The sequence below is a fragment of the Anopheles marshallii genome, chromosome 2, assembly GCF_943734725.1.
Source record: "Anopheles marshallii chromosome 2, idAnoMarsDA_429_01, whole genome shotgun sequence".
Taxonomy (NCBI): Eukaryota; Metazoa; Arthropoda; class Insecta; order Diptera; family Culicidae; genus Anopheles; species Anopheles marshallii.
This window is the reverse complement of record NC_071326.1, coordinates 45,251,466-45,271,485: the sequence shown is the minus strand read 5'-3', so window position 1 is coordinate 45,271,485 and position 20,020 is coordinate 45,251,466. Positions and strand designations below refer to the sequence as shown.

Genomic DNA, 20,020 nt, shown 5'->3' with positions numbered 1-20,020 from the left:
ACTCTACGGATCACGAGACAACTTTTCAGTACGGATCAGCAGCTACTTCTGTTCCCTAAAAATCAACTCGTATGTATAGTAATACACAGAAGTATCACAATTCATACAGTTGACAACCAATAATTCAATTAATTGAACAATTAATGCAATAATTAGTACAACAACAACAATACAACCCAATTGTTGGAATATTTGAAACACGAAAACAAACTGAATTGTCACTACGCATGGCCTGCTGCTTTTGACAGTAGAGAATCCTCACAAAATCAAGCTGTCAGGTGGATGAGTAAGCCAAGAAAAGAAGGAAAAAAGAAAATCCTGCAAAGTTCACTTTTCCAGCTGCTTGTACCAAAAAGCATACAAAAAGGTGTCAATATTCACTATTCTACCGCGTATGCACTGCGCTGTGAAGTAAGTTTATGTGCCTAAAGCAACTAGCGAACCGTTTAGCCCCGTAGCGTTGTGATTAAGATGCTAATAAGTGTTCGAAATCCGTGCCGAGTCGCACTGATAACAGCGGACAAATGACGTAGCTACTGTTAGTGGGTAGTCCGAGGAAAAGTTGCTTCTGGAGGTTCATGCAGGAAAAGTTCGTCCAGATAGGGAGGCCTATTGCTTCCCACGCTATTAGGAAACGCACGCAGTGTGTGTAACGTTACGATACGGTGTGATTGATTCCGCAATTTTTCCCCTTTTTCCATGTAGCCTGCACCCAACCTGTTCGAAATCAGAGTGCGTCGTCGCTAACAACCGTGTGAGACAAGTGGCGATACAGCGAAAAAATATTTACTTGAAGACTTAACTAATCGTGCTAAACTAGGACGCGTACAGTGGTAGAAATCGCACCACAGCAATGGCTGGATTGAACGACAATCCGTTCGGTGAGCCGGAAATCGACAATCCGTTTGCGGTAAGTGTGGTTCGAAATTCCATGCATATTGAGATGCTAGGAAACCGGCAACCTTTTCGTTCGCGCTGCCAATTCCTTCTTAATCAATATTTTGTTTTTGCAGGATCCCTCGATACAGCAGATCACAAGAAACACAACCAGCTTGCAACAGACCCTAGATGACTACCGACCGTTCGATAACGATCGGAATGTGCTGGGTAATGGCAGTGGGGGTAACCAACCGGCTACTCTTCATCCGTCCACACAGTCCCCACCAGTGTACAACCAAAGTGGAGCTCAGTTTCAAACCAATAGCAATGGTGCAATGGCCGCGAGCGGATCAAGCAAACCTGACGGAATGACACAAATCTCCACCGCGGAGCTCGAGGTAGGTTTGTTTTCTAATTCCCGGGCTTTATTCCGGGCACTTGCATACGTTATTTTTCCATATTTCGCAAACATCTAATTGTTCTTGTAATGTTCCCCATCATTGACTACGGTATAATTTCAACACATTCGTACGGACAATCGTGGCTATTCCCCGCTACATGACCGGTATAATGCGATGAACTTTTTGCAACGAACCAAAGAATCTTCGGGTATGTTTGTGTGTTTCTTTCTCTAGTTTGTAACACTTGTTCGTTTTTAGTTTCTCGTTTGATTCGCTCGTGTTGAAAAGAATCGTTTTTATTTTCCAAATGTTGATGCTTCTAATGATGCCCCAATTATCAAGTCACCTTATAGCCCTTATCAATCATTATAAAAGAAGTAAGATTTCATTCCCCTCATCTTTCTCGATTTTTTTTTCGTTTCGTGATCTTTAACAATCATGTCCGACAGTGCCTTATCAAACACAGCCACGACTTGTTACAAACGATGCGAGTGTGCTTGTGTTTGTGAGATGACTAATTAACGGCTTCCGTTTCCTTCACTATAGCCCTGATTGAATTTCTAGTTTCGATTATCTGTTGGCGATTGGTATATCATCAATTTTCATTTCACATTTTCATTCCATAGTACGATGCAGACTTCTTATTTCGATAGTTTTTCGTTGATTTTATGTTCTTTTTACTAAAAACATAACTTCAAAGTTATTGGAAAAAATAGTGAATTTAAATAGCACACCCTTAAGCTAGCATGATGCGTGAATTAAGGACGAAATCATATGAAACCATTGTCTCAATTGTATCTGTTCTACCTTCCACAGCGTGCTCAGGAAGAGCTGGAACGCAAAACGCGCGAACTGGAACGCCGGGAAGCGAATATGATGCGCAGCACCAATGGGCAGCCGAACAATTGGCCTCCGTTGCCGTCGTTCTGTCCGATGCAGCCATGCTTCTATCATGACATCAGCCTCGACATTCCGTCCGAGTTCCAGAGGACGGTCACCCGACTGTATAAGTTGTGGATGTTCTATGCGCTCGTGATGGTGATAAACATCCTCGGCGGGATGGTGATAATGATCCATTCCGGTGAAGCGCGTACATTCTTGTTAAGCATCTTCTATGCAGTACTGTTTACACCGGCATCGTTCATGTGCTGGTAAGAAAATGGTCGACCTTTCGGTTCTATCGTACCGGGACGTAGTGGATTATGTGTATTAATGTGATAATTCGATCCATCTCACCCCTCTAGGTATCGCCCAGCGTACAAGGCCTTTAAGACGGATTCGAGTTTCAACTTCATGATGTTCTTCTTCATCTTCTCCTTCCAAGCGCTCGTAACCACCATACAAACGATCGGCATTCCTGGTTCGGGCACGTGCGGTGTCATCATGGCCGTAACACAGTTCAGCTCGGGTTGGGGTGTCGTGGTGGGTCTGTTTCTGATGTGCATAGCGCTAGCCTACGGTACCTGTGCTGTTGGAAACATATTTATGCTCACGAAGGTAATGTAATGGTACCGTAATAGATGGGCGGGTTTGTGACGATTGTCTAGGATCCATCGTCTTACCGTGTTTTCTGCTTTGCTCTTTCCCGAACATAGATCCATCAAATTTACCGTTCGGGTGACAAAATCACGATGGGCAAAGCACGCGAAGAATTCCAGAGCCAGTTTATGAGCAACTCGATCGTGCGTGATGCAGCAGCCGGTGCGGCCCGTGCCTCCGTACAGAGCACCTTGAACAGGTACTAGAGACGTTTTTTTGTAAAGCGTCTCCTTCACATCCTCACTACTTTCATTGCTACTTCTACTTCTAAAACTGCAAACCCCGTTGTTATTATTACCGTTACTACAAAACACTACTACTTATCACCAGCACAACCTACATTATTCTACCTACCTACTTTGGCCCAATAACACGTACGCTTCGATTCCGAGACCGTCAGTACGGTCTGACTTTACCGGGTTTGTCCTTCCGTCGAATATGGAGAGGCAGACCTCGCTTACCTTCCCTAATAAACCAACTGGCGCTATCGTGTAGAAAGACAAATCACACGTTTTGTCTCGCACTACGGGCCCTAGCCGTACATAGATTCCTGTTTGTATCCCATTTCCCCCCCCCCCAGTTCGGTATTAGATGTTTTTGATAGTGTTGCAATTTTTACAGTAGCATTTTTGCAATTACTATTTCTTTTTTTTTTTGATAAACCTTTCACTCCATATAAGTAGTGCCTTCCCGTTTTTTTTATCGCGTCGTTTATGTATGCGCGTGATTTTGTCGTTTTGTTTTACATTGAAGGTTTTTTTTTGTCTCGTTTGACAAAAAAGTGCTCAGTTTCCATAACGTGTCTCCGAGTTCCGGTTACTTTACGCAGCATAGTTGTGTCCTTTCTGTTCAATTAATTTGGTTAGTTTTAAGATTCTTTTTTAAATGACGCTAGATAAAAGTTTTGTCTCCAGTCCTGGCGTAAAAGAACCATCTATCGTTTATACTATCAAAGCCAGCTTAGACCGGGTGGGACAAAAAGGAAAGTAAAGGAAGGGTTTGCCCTCGAGACTATAATGTAACAGTGTTTAGAAGCGTATAAAACTCTCGCCATCCTCTATCGTTACTTAACCGAATGGTGTAGAGAATTGTGACAAAATGAAGCAATGGAGTAAGATTGATCAATTTCCATTTGAACAGTGCAGGAACTAGACTTTTTGACTTAAAATTTCTTTTCCACTACCATGTGATCATCATTATACACGATCGATACTCTACTGCCGCTATGCAACGATCCTCCACATGGACAAATGTTGATTGTCGTTACTTTTGAGCGCAAAAGGATTGATTAAGTTTAGACAAAAAAGGAAACCCTTACTTTATTACTGATAGAGGTACGTGACAAAATTCCACAACTAGAACGACCGGGTTCGGTTCAATGGCGCAATTTATGTTGTATTGATTCGGTTAGGCGCACACAACACGGCGCCGCGTTCTTAGATTTAAATGTGAAGTAAATTTGGATGAGCAAAAGATTCAAACAGCGTTTAAAACGATTATCATTATTACGGAAACTTTAGTTATGATTTATATTTATCTTAGCTTTACAACGTGACAGGAGATAATATGAAAACACTATTACACTAATAAAGAACACGCCACCAGGAACGAGAAACATAAAAGTGAATGTTTTTTGGACGCCGTCAGTCGTGTTTTTTTTAAGCTGGTTGCTAGATTTTTTCTTGAACTTCTTTCTTGAGATTTTCTTCCCTGTACGCATGTCTTAATCCTTTTTTAAATTCTACAGTTCCGGTGGGAGTTTTACTTGTGTTCCATTACGGAAACTTATATATTTTTTTATAAATGATGACCTTTATATACTTTTAACGATTGATTTTGTGTATTAGTAAATTGCCTGATTCAATGCTAGAGAGTGAGTTCGTTTTATTGTTTCTTTTTTTCTATCGCATGTCTCCTTAAAGTTTTCCTATAAACATGACACCAACGAATACACAGTTTGTTGGGGCCAATTCTCAGTGCATTCCCAATCTTTTAACTCTTACCGATGCAACCTTTTCATTCCTAGCCGAGTGTCGATTAGTGGCCATATATTAAAATTGTCCTGTTTGTATTCGGTTGTGTTACTTTTCTAGCCCATATTGAATAAATGTACTGAGCGAACCTGTTCGATGCGATGATATCTCACAGCCGTTCCTTCTATCCCGGGGCAACGGAAAGGTTGCAGGAACCGGAAAAATAGATGCACGATTCCGTATCCCTCTCCCCAAATTGACACACGGGAACAACCATACAACGGAGAATCAATCGATATGCTGCCGAGCGTTCCGTGAGGAAGGAAGGCGCCATAATGTTGTGTCGGATGTGCTAGGTGTCTTCTATGTTAAATTGCTAAATCAATTCCAATTCCTCCGCATGGCTCCCGGTTCTTACACCCTTGACTTCCGAAATATCGAACTTCTTACGTTTCATCTGTCCCGTTTAATATGTTCAATGCTATTCCTGCCCGATCCCGGTGGAGTTGATGTTTAAGTGTGCTAGCGGTTCGGTTAGGTTCCCTTCTCCAAGTGGCAACCGTCCTTCTCCTGTACAATCCCGGTCTTTAGTTTTTTTGTTGTTTTTCTAAAATTGCCCATCACAATTGACACGGAATGCTTTTCGGAAATCCCTTTCTTTATGCTTAAGAACGGCAAATGAGATGCGAGTCGAACGATTTAAAACGAATCTTATTTATAAGCGGTTGAATTATTGTGACCAGCATGTGACACCTACTAGTTCTAACTCTGGGAAGTACACATTAACTTACACATGGTAAGAATACGATTGTATGTTATACTTTAATGAAAGATACAAAGTAACACTATGTACATTGCACTCGTGTGGAACGTGTGCGTGTGAAATTTCCTATTGTTTTAATGCACTGATCGAACGGGTGTACATGTATGAACTTATTAATTAAGAACAAACTCACGTGTGCTAAAGCAAAGATAGATGGCCCCTCCGGAAGTGTGGTAAAGCAAGCATGAGTAAAAAGTATCGGAATCGTTTACTGGCTCGAATAGTAATATACCGTAACTCAAAAATCAAAACTAAATTCATTACTACATATGTTCTTCAAATCATTACATAAACGGAACCAGTTGGTCGATTGAGGAACCCACGTTAGGGTGAACACGAAGTATGAAACGTACGTTATGTGTTTTCCAGTATCATTATAATATAATTTAAAACCGCGTGAGCAATTGTGAAAGAAAGTAGATAAATGACGTGAAACTTATACACACAGCATGTGCTCGATGTAAAATTCAAAGCTGCTAAATATGAGGATTTAAATGATGGAATAAAGCTGTTTTATCTGTACCAAGAAAAAGGGCTTGAGAAATAGTGTAAACCCTTTTGTGGGGTAAAATAATACTTTTATGATGACACGCTGCAAAACCAGTTGATAGTTATGAACTGTAAGGCAGTTCAAGCGTATTTTGGTTGTACAGTCTTTTCCCGAGTTACGCGAATAATGCGTGCCAGATAAATTCGCGTAAATCGGATTTTCTTTACGTTAATTCCGACAATTCGAGTAAATTTTTAGCAGAATTAATGTTTTTAATATTTTATAATAATTTTCATAGTTCATACCATTTGCTGGACACGCTAAAATCAAGTCAGGTACAAATGTGTTTTTTTTTTAATTAAATGTTGGGGTATAGCTCAACATGGCTGGAAAAATGTTAAGGGAATTCGAAAGTCCAGGGTACCATTTTTATATCCGACTGTACTTTTGTCTGCGTCGACTTTACTGTCAGTTTGGTCTGCTTAGGAGTTCCCATGTTCCAATACCCATCCCATTGATAATCAAACCATTAACTCGATAGTTCATAAGATTTGGCCCATTTTGTTCCATCGCAGTAGTACCTAGCAAATTTCTTTCTGTGCTTCAACTAAATCTTTTGGGAATATGAATCTTCATTCATCATCAAGAGGCAAATCTCAAGATTCATGAATCCTCATAGATTCATTAAGTTTTTAACGAGCCTACGTTATCTGCAAATTATAGGCAAGTAAATAAAATTTAGCTCATTTGCTCTATGCAATGGAATGCTAGCAGCAATAATTGGATTATTTTGTTCGTGTAAAAATCTTATTGTAAGAGTTAAGTACATAAAAATTCCTTGAGAATCGATGAACCCTCAGAAGAAAGATCCAGACTCATTCATTCTGATTTAATCTGCATTGAAGTTCAATCATGGGTGGCAAAAGTGCTGCCTCCTTAGATTAGTTTTGTGATCCTTGTCCCCAATCTAACTTGTTCGAATAGTATGAAAAGTACAGTAGTATGTAATTCAATCAAATTGTTTCAACATATTTCATATTTTTTCATTCATATTTCGTAAACAAGCTTTGAGCAGCGCTAGCATTTGAAACTTCAAAAAACTAGTGTATACACTTCACAACCCATACTTAATAAAAATGAAATAAAGTAAATCCATTTACATGGTCGTACCAAACGTATTATCGCATCCTACAATACTAACAATACGTAACTTTCTTACATCTTTATAACAAAGTTCACATACACACATAAACATGAGTTGTTATGGTGGATCTTAATCGTTTTATTCCTCAAGAATTTTGTAATCCTTACACAAACACGCATCACCAGGCAGCAGTTCCTGTGTCTTCAAGGATTCTTCCACGAGTCGGACGATCATAAAGCTGATGGTATCCTCCACACTCACAACCGTGGTTATTACCACCCAATCGAACGAGAAAACGTGGAACTGCCACCGTCCGAAGAGGAGGCAAAGGGAGTTTACTTGTGCGCCGCCTTGCGCATATGGGCCAAAATGTTGGACAGCTCTTCGCGCTTCCTCTTGGCGCGAATATGCGTGCCGAGACGTCGTTTCAGGAACTTGAGCGCACGCTTATCCTTGGACACCTTCAGCAACTCCATACCGCGCTTCTCGTACGGGGCATGGCCGACAACCTCACGCACCAGATCGCGCACGAACTTCGTGTGCTTGGTTTGGATCTGTTATGGAAAAAAAGAGAATGAAAGACAAGTTTTGTTACTCAACGGTGTTCAAGACTAAATTCTGGATTATCTATGATAATGATGGGTGCGCGTCAGAACCAAGGCTTAACCAGTGTGTATGATTTTGCAAACCAAACCAACAGAATCGACCAATAAAACATTGGCCGGTCTGTGACAGGTAGGAAAATGCATACTGTCTGTGAATGGATTAATGGAAGTTTCATCATGGTAAATGGGGAGAGAAAAAAAAATGACAAATGTGTTGAACACAACACCACCAACAAGGCTTGCTAGTTCTACAGATACTTACACCCTTCAGACGAGACGGGCGGATTCCCTTGACTTTGCGGTCACCACGGTACTGTAGCTGCTTGATCTTCGTCGTCTTGTGGCCTTTGTTCAGGCCGACGCACATTTCGTATCTCGGAGCCATGGTTGTCTCCTGCACAAGCCATCATGTAGGGGAGGAAACCGCAGTTCGGACACACCAGCAGACAATAACCACACGCACAAACCAGCAACACGATGCGTGTAGAAATGCAATGAAAAACAGTACGTTAAAATTAGACACTTTACAAAGCAAATGCTAGACGAGTGTCTTCCACATGAACCGAACCAACAACGGCGGACATCGACGACATTATTAGTTCAACTCAGATGGGACAAGTCATGAGGAAATTGGCGAAAATTGCCACACAACAGTTTGGTCACATCTTACCTCCTTGCAATTGACAGCCGGAAAAGAACACCAAAGGCCTGAGGAGATGCGTAGATCGGTTGTAAAAGCGGAAGTTGATCTTTTTTGACAGCGACCCTTGACAGCTTCGGTCGACATGGGAACCAATGCAGCCGATGCGGTACGAATGTCGACCTACGGTTGTGGATGTTTAAATTTGAAGCCTTTTTATGAAAATATTTAATGCATTTATTAATTTTTACAGCGTATAAAAGCTGTAGGAATTTTATATGCTTATTGTTTGGTCAATGAACGTGAATAGAAAAAAGAACTGATCTTTAACGACATTGGTACGTTCGTATGTACAGGCAGCTCCCGAGATACGCTATATTATATTGGACCGCTATAGCCCGTGAAAAATTCGCTTAACTCGAATTTCCACGTTAGCCGATTCCGGAAGTAAGCTCGTTTTTACTTCAAATTTAGATGCTTGACATTCTTCTGCACTTAATTTACTCAGTTTTATAAAAGAATATATTCAAATAAAATAAATACAAATGTTTTATATCACCAAGGAAAGTATTTTCAACCTATTTTTAACCATTTTGCATAGATTTTGTACTAAAAACTAAACCAGCTATCAAATTTCTTAAAACCGCGCATCTTAGATTCCGCGTTCCTCGGGAACTGCCTGTACTATCAAGAAATTGAGCGGGCTGTCATACGAATGTTTACGATCAGATTGTGGAAGCCCCATTTTGTTCGCATTTGTGCGTGCAGCGCGTGAATTTTTTCGTACGTTTACGGAAAATCGTCCTAAAATGGAAAAGGAATCAAAAAAACGGAAAAAGCATTCGTCACCCGGTGGGGGGAAGGCCCCCCAGAAAAAGAAGGTGAGGTTTTCGAACGTAGTAGACAAGGCTCCTGATTCACTATGGGACGAAGATGCAGCAGCATCACCGGAACATGGCAGTTTGAGCAGTTTGCGGGAAAGCATTAGTGCTTGGATGCAGCAACAGGCGGAAAGTAATCAAGCGGATCTGAGCGCGCTTTTGGAACAGAGTGATAATTTGGATGCTCGCGAAGAAGATATTAACATAGCAAAGATTGAGGTAAAGATCGGCACAGCACCAACAAATGGTTCCAAACTAATTGTTTCCCTTCCTTCAAAAGAGACCCCTGAGAGAAGTACTTCGTGGCTACACGGAGACAGAGAAACGCAAAAGCATCAAGTTTGAATGCGAATGGCGCAAATGTAAATACATGAGCGGAACTGAACGTAAATATTTCATGCACGTCGAATCGCACGCTGAAATAACGCTGGACACGCGGAACGGAAGCTATGCATGCGAGTGGGATCTGTGCGATTTCATCACGCAGGACGAGGGCGTATTCATTGGCCACGTGCACTATCATGCATACCACACGAAGTTAAAGGTGCACGGTGCCAGCATACATATGCTAATGGAGACTCCCAGCTGCAACAATGACAGCCGTGTGCGGAACACCATCGCCAACCGGCCGGTAACGTTTCGGTGTGACTGGGACGGTTGTGAAGAACGCATCAATAAAGCGATGAACTTCTTTCATCACGTGGGGAACCACGTAACGGAACAGTATGAACCGGGTAAGAAGTCAAATAAAGTTCCGATCGCGTGCCGATGGTCACTCTGTAAGCTGTCGTTTCGGCAAATGGGAACGGCATTGCGACACGTAAGAGCGCATACAACCGAGCGAGAGATTGGGTGCTACAACTGTGGTACTCTCTTTTGGTCGCGTAAGAAGTATATCGAACATTGCGTACGACAGATTGAAATAAGTCGTAAGTGAACAAGCTTGTCCCACTGGATAGACCGTTCCAGCATTTGATGTTCATTTTTACCTTTTTCTTTTCACACGTGCCGCAAGAACGTAAGTATCAGTGTCCGGTATGCGATCGAAGCTATGCTACAAAAGCATTGCTGAACAATCATTTCGAGCGCCACGATAAACCGCATGAATGTGTGTTGTGTCCCCTCAAGTTCAGCAGTGCCGGTGTCCTGGCACAGCACATGGCCCAGAGGCACATTAAGCAGCGTAACTTCAAATGCCAGCGGTGTGAATACTGTGCGTTCAACAGAAAAGATCTAATGGTCCACATGAGAAAGCACGACGAAACGAAAGTGTTTCGATGCGAGGAGTTTGGATGCAATGTCGCCTTTAGGTCGGAACTTTCCTTGAAGAAGGTAGGCACATGGTGGTGGACATGTAATAGAATCTGTAATTTCTCGATTCCTTTTTTTCAGCATATCAGCTGGCATTACAATCTGCCAGCGACGGTGTACGCGTGTCACCTTTGTGACGAAAAACGCTACAGCGCCACGAACGTATTATCGAAGCATTTGCAGTTTGCGCATGGACTGGAACGACCTCCCGGTCATTGGCGATACCGGTACAAAGCCGACAGTGACGGTGTGTTTCGACTTGCATCGTATGTTGAACAGAAAAGGAAAACTGCACAAACGAACGAAGCCCCAAACCATACAGCGGTCCCAACCGACGAAGCTGGGAATAATGTTGAGGTTACCAGTGCTAGGAAAAGGAAATCAAAGCCTAGCTCTCAACTAGGCAATGCAACGGAAAAAAGCGATACAGATTACAATGGAGCTGGGTATACTCCGGTTAAAGGAAACCCAACAATCACGTCTTTAAAACCAATTGGTTTGCATCAGTTTTCCGTTGAGTTGAATATCGAACCGGTGCCGAATTTGAAACAGGATTCAACACCAAAACCACAAGCTGCTGCTGTTTCTGTTGCGACAGAGCCGAAAGATGTGAAGGATTTTAAGGTTACGGAGCGCTATTTGAGAGAACAGAACTTGATTAAATTCAGAAATTTACTGAGAAGGTAAATTTGATTTGCTCTTTATGTTATAAAAAAGCCGACAAAATAAAAAAAATTATGCTTGTTTAACTTATTGGTACTTATATCGTTGGTTTGTCTTCCTTGTGGAAAAGCACCTTATACAGCGAGGTGTCCAGGTGTGTTTTCCATCTACATAAAGTGACGATCTCTTAGGTGTTTTGAATAATGGGCACACGTTACAAAATAGGTGTAGTGGAGACTCGCTGCAATCCTCAAAACCGGTCACGGTCCAGCGCCGTCGTCTGACAATTCATTTTCCCAGCCTACCTTGCCGCCACGACTACCTCTCAATTGGACCTACCACACCTCCTTTGTCCATGTGGTCAACCTGAGATGATTATCAGATCCGATCCGATACAATAATGAGTACGATCCGATCCATAAATATGATTCCGATTGAATCCGAGCGATCCGGTTTTAAAATGATTCTAAAGGTACTACAAGTAAAGTCTGTAGCGTTAAGTGATTTGATTTAAAATGATTCAAAACGTGATTTAAACTGCAATCAAACCTTCGAAGGTTTAGAAACACGAGGAAAACTCGTGGAAAACTTCTCTAAGACCGTGGAAGCTTTCTAGAAAACTCAAGAAATATTTTTTTCGGAATATCATTGAAAACTTCAGCTAAAACCACATGAAATACTTTTGGGCATCCCATTTATAGCGGCAAAATAAAAGGCTAAAATCTTGAAACACCCTTGGGAAACTGTAGCTGAAGTATCCTTAGAAAATTATCTTTAAAATAAATTATATTTCCTACGAGTTTTGAATTTTGAATGCAACAAAACGCAACACCAAATATCATTATACTTATGAACCAAAAAAACCCAAAACCAAAACTTTGGTTATGCGCATAATGGTGTTAGTATTTCTGCTACAAAGAGATTCATCATTTGACCGTTGAAACATTAAATAATCACACAGATGCTCCTATTACAATTTTCACTACAGATTACACAGATAACATACAAACTCAAAAAAACATTAGGTTACTATTATTATTATTATTATTGATTATTAAGGTAGTCTTAAACTAACTCGTCGGTGTGACTTACAACAAATGTCGTAACGCATGATAATAACTGCAAGGACGCTTATGAAGACAACATGAAATCAACTTCAATTGTCGTAAATTAAAATCAATCGTAAATCAATCCACATAATACTGTTCCGAAAGCTATCCTCAGACGGTTAACGAAAGCATATATTTCATTGAATGGGTTTGATAGATCATACTGTTGACAATTTATTTATGTAATTTTTCATTTATTTAAGTTTATTATCAAGTATTTCTGTCCGTATTATGTTAGCATGATTGTACTATGCTGGCATGATGGGTTGGCATGATTCTAATTCAAGACATTTGATTATGATTCCTTGAGATAATATAGAACTTTAATATGTATGGAATGACATATTGGTGTAAGTAATAAGGCGCAAAATATTTTAGTCTAAAATTGAAATCCGGAGCGCGGAATCATGATCCGGACCGCGCTCCGATCCCGGAGCATTCCGGATTGTTCCGGTTCGGCAAATGGTCCGATCAACCCATCTCTAATTGTTACCCTATTCCTCCTGTTTTTTGTGAGTAGTAGTAGTTGGGAATAGCACTCCAGAAATTAATATTATGAAGAATTCGTTTCGATAAATGTTTGGAACAATTATAAAAAGTTAAGTGAACGAAATTTTTGGTTGAAAATTTAAATTATTTTCTGTCGACATTGGTAGTCAGTATCGAACGCATTCCAAGCCCCAAGTCGACATCTTTGACAGTGACAAACGTCAGTTAGACGGAAAACGGAAGTTGGCGGCGGTGTTCACCTTACCAGAATAGCTCCGATTTGACAGCCTTTTTACTCTCTTGGAGTGTATGGGAATAGACGTGTAAAATGAAGGTACGAGCGAATAAAGTTGAAATTAACATCAATTACGGTGAAATTTGACCCGTTGCGTGTCGCCTGTGGTGTGGCTAAGCAGTGGCAAGCAGATTGCGTTGTTTGTTGCAGTGAAACGAGCGGAAATGGTGGAATAAATTTTGGTCGTCCACAAGGCAACGCGTGTTTGCTAGCTATGTTTCGTTGTCGTATCCAATGTTTGACAGTCGTGTCGTGTGGGAAGGAGATACGATGAACCCGGCCCCGACGATGATGTGCCGATGCGGTAGAAGCTTGATGATATTACAGACCTCTACCTGAAATGGTGTTTCACAGCTATTGTCGCCATTACAGTATAATATGCAGTTTTTTTTTTTGAAATTGACCTATACATTCGTATGTTTCGGTGGTTCTTCAGTGCAACAAACAACTGGATCGGATATAATGGCGATGCTCCGGGGGTGTATGTGGTTCCGAAGTGAATGATACTAATATGTTGATGTTGGTTTGCATTCCAGTTGAACGTATCGTTTCCCGCTACGGGGGCTCAGAAGACCTTCGAGATCCCCTCGGACGACCACAAGCTGCGTCACTTCTATGACAAGCGTATGGGCACGGAACTTGCCGCCGACCATCTCGGCGATGAATGGAAAGGCTACATCTTGAAGATTGCCGGCGGTAACGACAAGCAGGGTTTCCCCATGAAGCAGGGTGTGCTGACCAACAGTAAGTAAATGTGGCTGTGCTGACCGACGAAGCTCCTAATTTAAACTCTCCGTGTCTGTTTCTTTCCGCTCTCCTCAGCTCGTGTTCGTCTGCTCCTGAAGAAGGGTCACTCGTGCTATCGTCCGCGTCGTACCGGAGAGCGCAAGCGTAAGTCGGTGCGTGGTTGCATTGTCGACCAGAACCTGTCCGCCCTGGCGCTGGTTATTGTGCGCAAAGGTGAGCAAGAAATTGCCGGACTGACTGATGTGGACGTGCCACGCCGTCTCGGCCCGAAGCGAGCGAGCAACATCCGCAAGCTGTACAACCTGGACAAGAAGAAGGAGGATGATGTGCGCATGTTCGTGGTAAAGCGTCCGTTGGCGGTGAAGGATGGCAAGAAGCCCCGCTTCAAGTCGCCAAAGATCCAGCGTCTGATCACCCCGGTAGTGTTGCAGCGCAAGAGACACCGTCTGCTGATCAAGAAGCGTCGTTCGGAGGCTCGTCGTGAGGCGGAAGCGCAATACGCTCGTCTGCTTGCAGTGCGCCGTCGTCAGGAACGTGTGCGCCGTCACTCGCGCCTGTCGTCCATCCGCGACTCGCGCAGCTCGCTGACCTCGGAGAAGGACAAGAAGTCGCTGGCTGCGGCTAAGAAGAAGGAAGCCGCTTCCAAAAAGGAGGCCACCACCACCACCACCGCTGCCACCACGAAAAAGGGCGCCGTCGCGAAGAAGGAGGTCGCCAAGAAGGATGCCGGTAAGAAAGCGGCCGGCAAGAAGGACGCCAAGAAGGAAGTAAAGAAGGAGGTCAAGAAGGAAGTCAAGAAGGATGCCTCCAAGAAGGAGGTAAAGAAGGACGCACCCAAGAAGGACGGCAAGAAGGAGGAGAAGAAGCCGGCAGCGGCTTCCGCCACCGCCGGTAAGAAGGCGGCAGCGGCCGCTAAGCCCGAAGCCAAGAAGGCTGCACCGAAAACTGAGGGCAAGAAGCCGGCGGCTGCTGCTGCAACCGACAAGAAGCCGGCGAAGAAGGAGGCAGCACCGGCGGCTGGTGCCAAGAAGGAAGCCCCGAAGCGCAAGCCCGAACCAGCCCAGCAGAAGGGTGAGGCCAGCGCGGCAAAGAAGGAGAAGAAACAGCAACAGCAGAAGAAGAAGTAGAGTGGCAGGTTGCTGTGGGGCGTTGAAAAGCATTAAACCGGTTCCAGAACCCGGGCACCCGGATCTCCGATCCTGATTCTGACACCTGCTATCCGGTTTCCTGCCGGGTTCGCTATTAGGGGTTTTTGTAATTTAATCTTAAAAGATATGAAGAAAAACACAATACAACAGAGGTAATGATAAAGGATCGGACAAGGTGTATAGTTGAATTTGTTATTTGTTTTTTTTTTTTTATTGGCTATTGAACCTTCCTGCTGCTGATCCGAAATTTAGTACTTGCTTGATTAAATTTGACCACACTTTTGCCAGTCTCAGTGAGGTGGAGTCTTTGAAATCGTTCCCAATCCACACATGTTAGAGACTAAGAACATATTTTTGGGAAAGTACTGACTATCGCGTTTTCTGTGTAAAGTTGTTTGATGCAAGTTGGAGAAAAAATAAGACGAATAATATTCGGATATGAATAGAGACAAGCGCACGAACTGAATGTTATGGTACTCAACAACTGGAAAAATTTGTATAGCCCTATATAGCTACGATATAACAGTTAAGCTGTAGGTTAGCTCGGATATATCTGAGCTCTGATAACTGATTGGCAGGCGATGGTGCTTGAATCTGAAGGATTTAAGCATTCTAAAGAAAGGTCAACACTGCCAACTAGAGGAAGCGCCTGGCAAGGAAATTCAAACGGTTCTACAAGAAAATAACAAGTTGAAATGACAAGCTATAAATATACTTTTCACACATGTCATTTAATGGTTTTTATTTTTTAAATGATTTTTTTTCTATTCCAACATTCGTTTCATGTTACAACTCCTAATTTTAGCGCCTCAGTTATATTACTGGTCGGGTGCATGCGAGCCAGATGGTTCCGTAGGTGCACCTTCTGCGTGAAAAGCCGATTCGCACAGATAATGCATTGGTATGGTTTGATGCCGGAGTGGGTCCGTTTGTGTTTGTTCAGATCGGAGCTGCTGGTAAATCCCTTTTCGCACACATCGCACGCAAACGGTTTCACGTTCGTGTGCGTTAGCATATGTGTCTTCATTGAACTCGATTGCGTGAACGCTTTGCCGCAAATGTTGCACTCGAACGGTTTTTCGGCCGTATGCGTCCGCAGGTGGGATTTCAGGTTGCCGGACTGGACGAAACTTTTGTCACAGTAATCGCACTCGTACATCTTGACCTGCGCGTGAAGCCGCAAATGATCGACCAAGTTGGACCGCCGCAGGAACGATTTATCACACACGTTGCAAAGATGCACGGTGGCGGTACGCTGTTCTGCGCGGGGTTTCGGGTCGCTTGCTTTCATACCAATTTGCTGCAGGACGATTTCGACTGCTGTTAGCGCTCGCTTTTCGTCCTCAGAACGATCGTTCGTTTCGCTTTCTTCCACCAGCTGTTCTTCCAGTTCTTGCTCGATTTCCATGTGAATTTCGTCACTTTCGGTGGAGTCACAGCTGTCGGGATTGTTGTGTTCCTCAGCGACCGTTTCGAGTGCCTCATTATCGAGATAATTTAGGAGCAATTCATTTGTACGGTGAAAGTCTTGAATGAAGCAATACGCATCGTCCACCCGGGCTGAACATAATTTGCAGAGTTTCGAGGGGAGCTTGCTGGTTACCAGTATCTGTGTGGAAGGGATTTGGAATAATCAAATATTAGTGAAACATCTATAAAACACACAGGAACAGTTTCGGGCCGAGCTTACCTCGTTGTTGGTGACCTTCTCCATAGCTTCTTTCAATGTGATATCATTATCGGAGTCCAACGTCGTTTTGGAGATATCCAAGTAACGATCAGATTCGTTGCACGACAAGCATAGTCGACAACAGGTACTAAAGTTGGTAATTGTTATTTCGAACGTGCATTCGTCCTTTGAGCTCATCGTTGCAACGTAAACGCGGACACCGAGCAAAAGTTGCGTGAAACTTTGTTATGATGCCGTGAAGCAGTTGTCAAAAGAGGTAAACATAAAGCGGACACAGGGTGTTTCAGAATTTTATTTTGCGGTGAAATGAGCTTTGCGGAAATTGCGAATTAAAAATTAAATCGCGTTTGATGCAAGAACTAAGTTCGAGTTTGTAGTGGACATTAAACCTCTGACTTGGTATTTTTATTCTATTATTCCATCGAGAGCGATGTGGTTAGCTTTTTTTCTAGTATAAACTATAGAACGAAACCCCCAGACGCTTCAGATTAATGCGATAGCACGTGTCTTCCTTTCAATATTTTTCTCATTAAAACCCGGCGACCGGAGCGTGTAGACATCCTTTTCCACCAACCATGCACCCGGACGCGTTTGGTTTCTCGTGCGCGTGGAAATTGATTGCGAATTACGGTTCGTGTGGAAAGGAATCCCCAGGCACCGCCAGCCGCTACTTCCGAGAGGCTATTTGCTAGATTTCCGCTAAAGAATGGAATAGCCGGTAGCCTAGGCAGCAGAATTCTGGAAGTTACGTAAAGCGATACGGGGCTTGTAGTTGTTACTGCGGTACATTGTCCCTAGAAAGACAATACTCACTGCAAAGATCGTACCAATGCCATCTGTAGAGCGTTTTGCTATTATATATAGGTAACACAGATGATCGAAATTCGTGTTAAACAAGTCGTGTTTTGTGATTATTTTAGCTGAAGGCAGGTTTTGTTGTGATCTGGGAAGATGTTTGACAGCTGGTTTTTAAGCACAAGGTAGGTAGAGCAAACGAAGAACAATTGATCTAGATCAGTCAAGGTTAATTTAGCAATATCGTGGAAGCAGTTTTTAAATTGACCGTTTGCCGTAGTGCTAAGGACTAAATTTACACCTTCGTCTCTACGACCGGCATACGTGGGTGTCCCATACATTTTTTATGGGGAACAGAACTTTTTCGTTTATGATTTTGTCTGTGAAACTTTTTCGTCTAACTATGACAACTTCAGTTGTATTGGAAATAGAAATTTCATACTTGGAAAACAAAAACCGGAATTCATTTTCTTTCTAATTATGAAGAAATTAGAATGTTGAACATTAGTTTAGAATTTTTAATTACTATGGGGTATGAAAAAATATTAAATATGAAAAAACACATTTTAATCTTCTTAACGAAACACAAATCGTTAGTGGCATGATGGTAGCAGCGGTGGTCTTCACACAAACGAACTACACCAAAATCCCTTATGGATTTCCATAACCCATCTAACGAAAAAAACCCAAACATTTAGAACTTTCTGAAAGAGAATAAAATATCCTAAAGATACAAGAAAAATTTACTGACACTAAAGTACATTTAACCCATAGAACAGCCACCACTCATTACAGCTAGCTTACACATTTCGGAAATTCATCGTTCATCGCTTCTGCTCTAATCACGAACGACGCAGTTTGTCTAGCAATCGACAATATTAAACCTTCGTTTTCTTTAGGCCCCGAGGGCTTTCCTGGGGTAGTGCACGATGGTGGTCTTCATATTGTCTCCATGGTTGCCAGGGCTTACAATAAAACGTTATATTTGTGACTTTTCCTACCGCGCTTTCCTATCCGAAATCACTGTTCTGCTTGCTGGTCAGGGTTGTACTGGGATACTGTTGAGTAATCTGCTCTCCTGGTCGGCTCGATCCCGTATTGATCGCATCCAGTGTGTGTGCAGGACTCTTACACCAGGATCGTTGACGCGTTGTAAAATCTTTGAGTCTAGGTCTTGTGAGTATGCGTGTCCGCTACTTGATCCTAATATTCTCCACGAATGGTCCCAAACTCTGTTCTGTGCTTCCTTCTTGTTCGAAGGTAACAATACTCTTTCGGTGCTCTGCTCGATCGTTTTTGATCGTCCTCTCTTAATCATCCCCCTGTCCGATCTCGTACTTCATTCGGTCGCAAGTTTTTATAATCATAAGTAGAAATAAATTTATGTGTTCCACTAATAGCCAGTCATTATGTAATAAAACAACAAATGATTGTAAACATAATGGTAGTATACATTCAGGCGTTACTAAACTAAACTATAACTCAATCACGAATCACGATCAGGTAAGTAGTAAATTTATGTCATTTGCAATTACTTACCAGGTTAACATTTCATGTGATATGCGAAATTTCTATGCGATGTTAACAGTTGCAAGAAAATCGATAGACGCATATCAGGGCAAAATGGAGCAAAGTTTTTCCACATTACTTTTGTGTCGTTTGTTGTTTTTACTTTATTACTTTAAGTTAAGTTTATTTTCATTAAGATTATTTTCCTGTCGGATGTCAAAACCATTTAAATTATTTTATCTTGTTGAATTATTACTTCGTCTATCCGTTTTTTCGTCTGTTCTCTTCGTCACAAGCATTATGTTTGTAGCTTAGTTTGATTTTCCTTTCTTCCACCTTCTGACCTTCGATTAGTTGCAGTTTAATGCTTTGCTTATAAGAATCTTTTCCTTTTTTCTAGAGTGTTAGTGTACTTTTTTGTTTTTGTCGATGAAATTCATCAATTGTTTTTTTTTTCTTTCTTTCAACATTTTCATTACAAAAAGGAATAAAGCTTCAATTAGTGTGCATGCGTGTTTCGTTTCGATTTTGTTATTTGTTTTGTAAGAATACGTTTGAAATAGTTGTTCCACCTTTTTTGGAACACAGAATCGGCTTTAGTTTTAGTGTAGCACTGCTGTTTTTTAAAGACGTGAGTTAAAAACCCCTACTGCTTGCGAAGGTGCGCAGTTGTTTGGTTTGAGAATTTATGTTTGGTGAGTGTTGCATTTCGGGAACTGTTTGCGTTTAGCTTTTCGCTCATTTACTCCGTCTTATTGTATGCTATTACATTATCGCTTGCAGTAAAGTAGCTCAAAACCACCAAAGGTTTGTGAGTGTTTGTAATTGGCATTGTTACGAATCATTCTAGTATAGAAAATAAAGAACAATGTTTGAAACTGGTGAAAAA

The 20,020-nt window shown here is 42.0% G+C and overlaps 5 protein-coding genes across 5 annotated transcripts; 3 read left to right on the top strand and 2 right to left on the bottom strand.

Moving 5' to 3' along the window:
• The first annotated feature begins 853 nt into the window (after nt 1–853).
• Nucleotides 854–3,025, top strand: LOC128718027 (secretory carrier-associated membrane protein 5A). The gene is made up of 6 exons (XM_053811702.1): nt 854–910; nt 1,014–1,277; nt 1,480–1,488; nt 2,097–2,431; nt 2,525–2,777; nt 2,876–3,025. The coding sequence occupies exons 1-6, from the start codon at nt 854–856 to the stop codon at nt 3,023–3,025; spliced, it is 1,068 nt and encodes a 355-aa protein (XP_053667677.1).
• A 4,559-nt stretch (nt 3,026–7,584) lies between these two features.
• On the bottom strand, nt 7,585–8,641 carry LOC128718026 (60S ribosomal protein L36). Its single transcript, XM_053811701.1, has 3 exons — nt 8,525–8,641; nt 8,117–8,248; nt 7,585–7,803 (listed from the first exon to the last, which is right to left on the bottom strand). The coding sequence occupies exons 1-3, from the start codon at nt 8,639–8,641 to the stop codon at nt 7,585–7,587; spliced, it is 468 nt and encodes a 155-aa protein (XP_053667676.1).
• A 662-nt stretch (nt 8,642–9,303) lies between these two features.
• LOC128718025 (histone H4 transcription factor) lies at nt 9,304–11,373 on the top strand. The gene is made up of 4 exons (XM_053811700.1): nt 9,304–9,594; nt 9,656–10,304; nt 10,391–10,707; nt 10,768–11,373. Exons 1-4 carry the CDS (start codon nt 9,304–9,306, stop codon nt 11,371–11,373), a joined length of 1,863 nt encoding a protein of 620 aa, XP_053667675.1.
• A 2,408-nt stretch (nt 11,374–13,781) lies between these two features.
• Nucleotides 13,782–15,116, top strand: LOC128709102 (40S ribosomal protein S6). Its single transcript, XM_053804086.1, has 2 exons — nt 13,782–13,986; nt 14,065–15,116. Exons 1-2 carry the CDS (start codon nt 13,869–13,871, stop codon nt 15,114–15,116), a joined length of 1,170 nt encoding a protein of 389 aa, XP_053660061.1. The 5' UTR covers nt 13,782–13,868.
• Nucleotides 15,117–15,918: 802 nt separating this feature from the next.
• Nucleotides 15,919–17,004, bottom strand: LOC128718024 (zinc finger protein with KRAB and SCAN domains 3-like). The gene is made up of 2 exons (XM_053811699.1): nt 16,828–17,004; nt 15,919–16,746 (listed from the first exon to the last, which is right to left on the bottom strand). Exons 1-2 carry the CDS (start codon nt 17,002–17,004, stop codon nt 15,919–15,921), a joined length of 1,005 nt encoding a protein of 334 aa, XP_053667674.1.
• Nucleotides 17,005–20,020: the final 3,016 nt, after the last annotated feature.

Bases quoted from the DNA above. Each gene is read 5' to 3' on its own strand.
- LOC128718027 (XM_053811702.1), top strand. From the start codon at position 854: ATGGCTGGATTGAACGACAATCCGTTCGGTGAGCCGGAAATCGACAAT. The intron at 2,432-2,524 runs GTAAGAAAATGG...TCACCCCTCTAG, and splicing joins CCGGCATCGTTCATGTGCTG to GTATCGCCCAGCGTACAAGG. The intron at 2,778-2,875 runs GTAATGTAATGG...TCCCGAACATAG, and splicing joins ACATATTTATGCTCACGAAG to ATCCATCAAATTTACCGTTC.
- LOC128718026 (XM_053811701.1), bottom strand. From the start codon at position 8,641: ATGTCGACCGAAGCTGTCAAGGGTCGCTGTCAAAAAAGATCAACTTCC. The intron at 8,249-8,524 runs GTAAGATGTGAC...TGGCTTGTGCAG, and splicing joins CGGCTGTCAATTGCAAGGAG to GAGACAACCATGGCTCCGAG. The intron at 7,804-8,116 runs GTAAGTATCTGT...TTTCCATAACAG, and splicing joins GCCCGTCTCGTCTGAAGGGT to ATCCAAACCAAGCACACGAA.
- LOC128718025 (XM_053811700.1), top strand. From the start codon at position 9,304: ATGGAAAAGGAATCAAAAAAACGGAAAAAGCATTCGTCACCCGGTGGG. The intron at 9,595-9,655 runs GTAAAGATCGGC...TTCCTTCAAAAG, and splicing joins TTAACATAGCAAAGATTGAG to AGACCCCTGAGAGAAGTACT. The intron at 10,708-10,767 runs GTAGGCACATGG...CCTTTTTTTCAG, and splicing joins CGGAACTTTCCTTGAAGAAG to CATATCAGCTGGCATTACAA.
- LOC128709102 (XM_053804086.1), top strand. From the start codon at position 13,869: ATGGGCACGGAACTTGCCGCCGACCATCTCGGCGATGAATGGAAAGGC. The intron at 13,987-14,064 runs GTAAGTAAATGT...CGCTCTCCTCAG, and splicing joins GCAGGGTGTGCTGACCAACA to CTCGTGTTCGTCTGCTCCTG.
- LOC128718024 (XM_053811699.1), bottom strand. From the start codon at position 17,004: ATGAGCTCAAAGGACGAATGCACGTTCGAAATAACAATTACCAACTTT. The intron at 16,747-16,827 runs GTAAGCTCGGCC...CCTTCCACACAG, and splicing joins AGAAGGTCACCAACAACGAG to ATACTGGTAACCAGCAAGCT.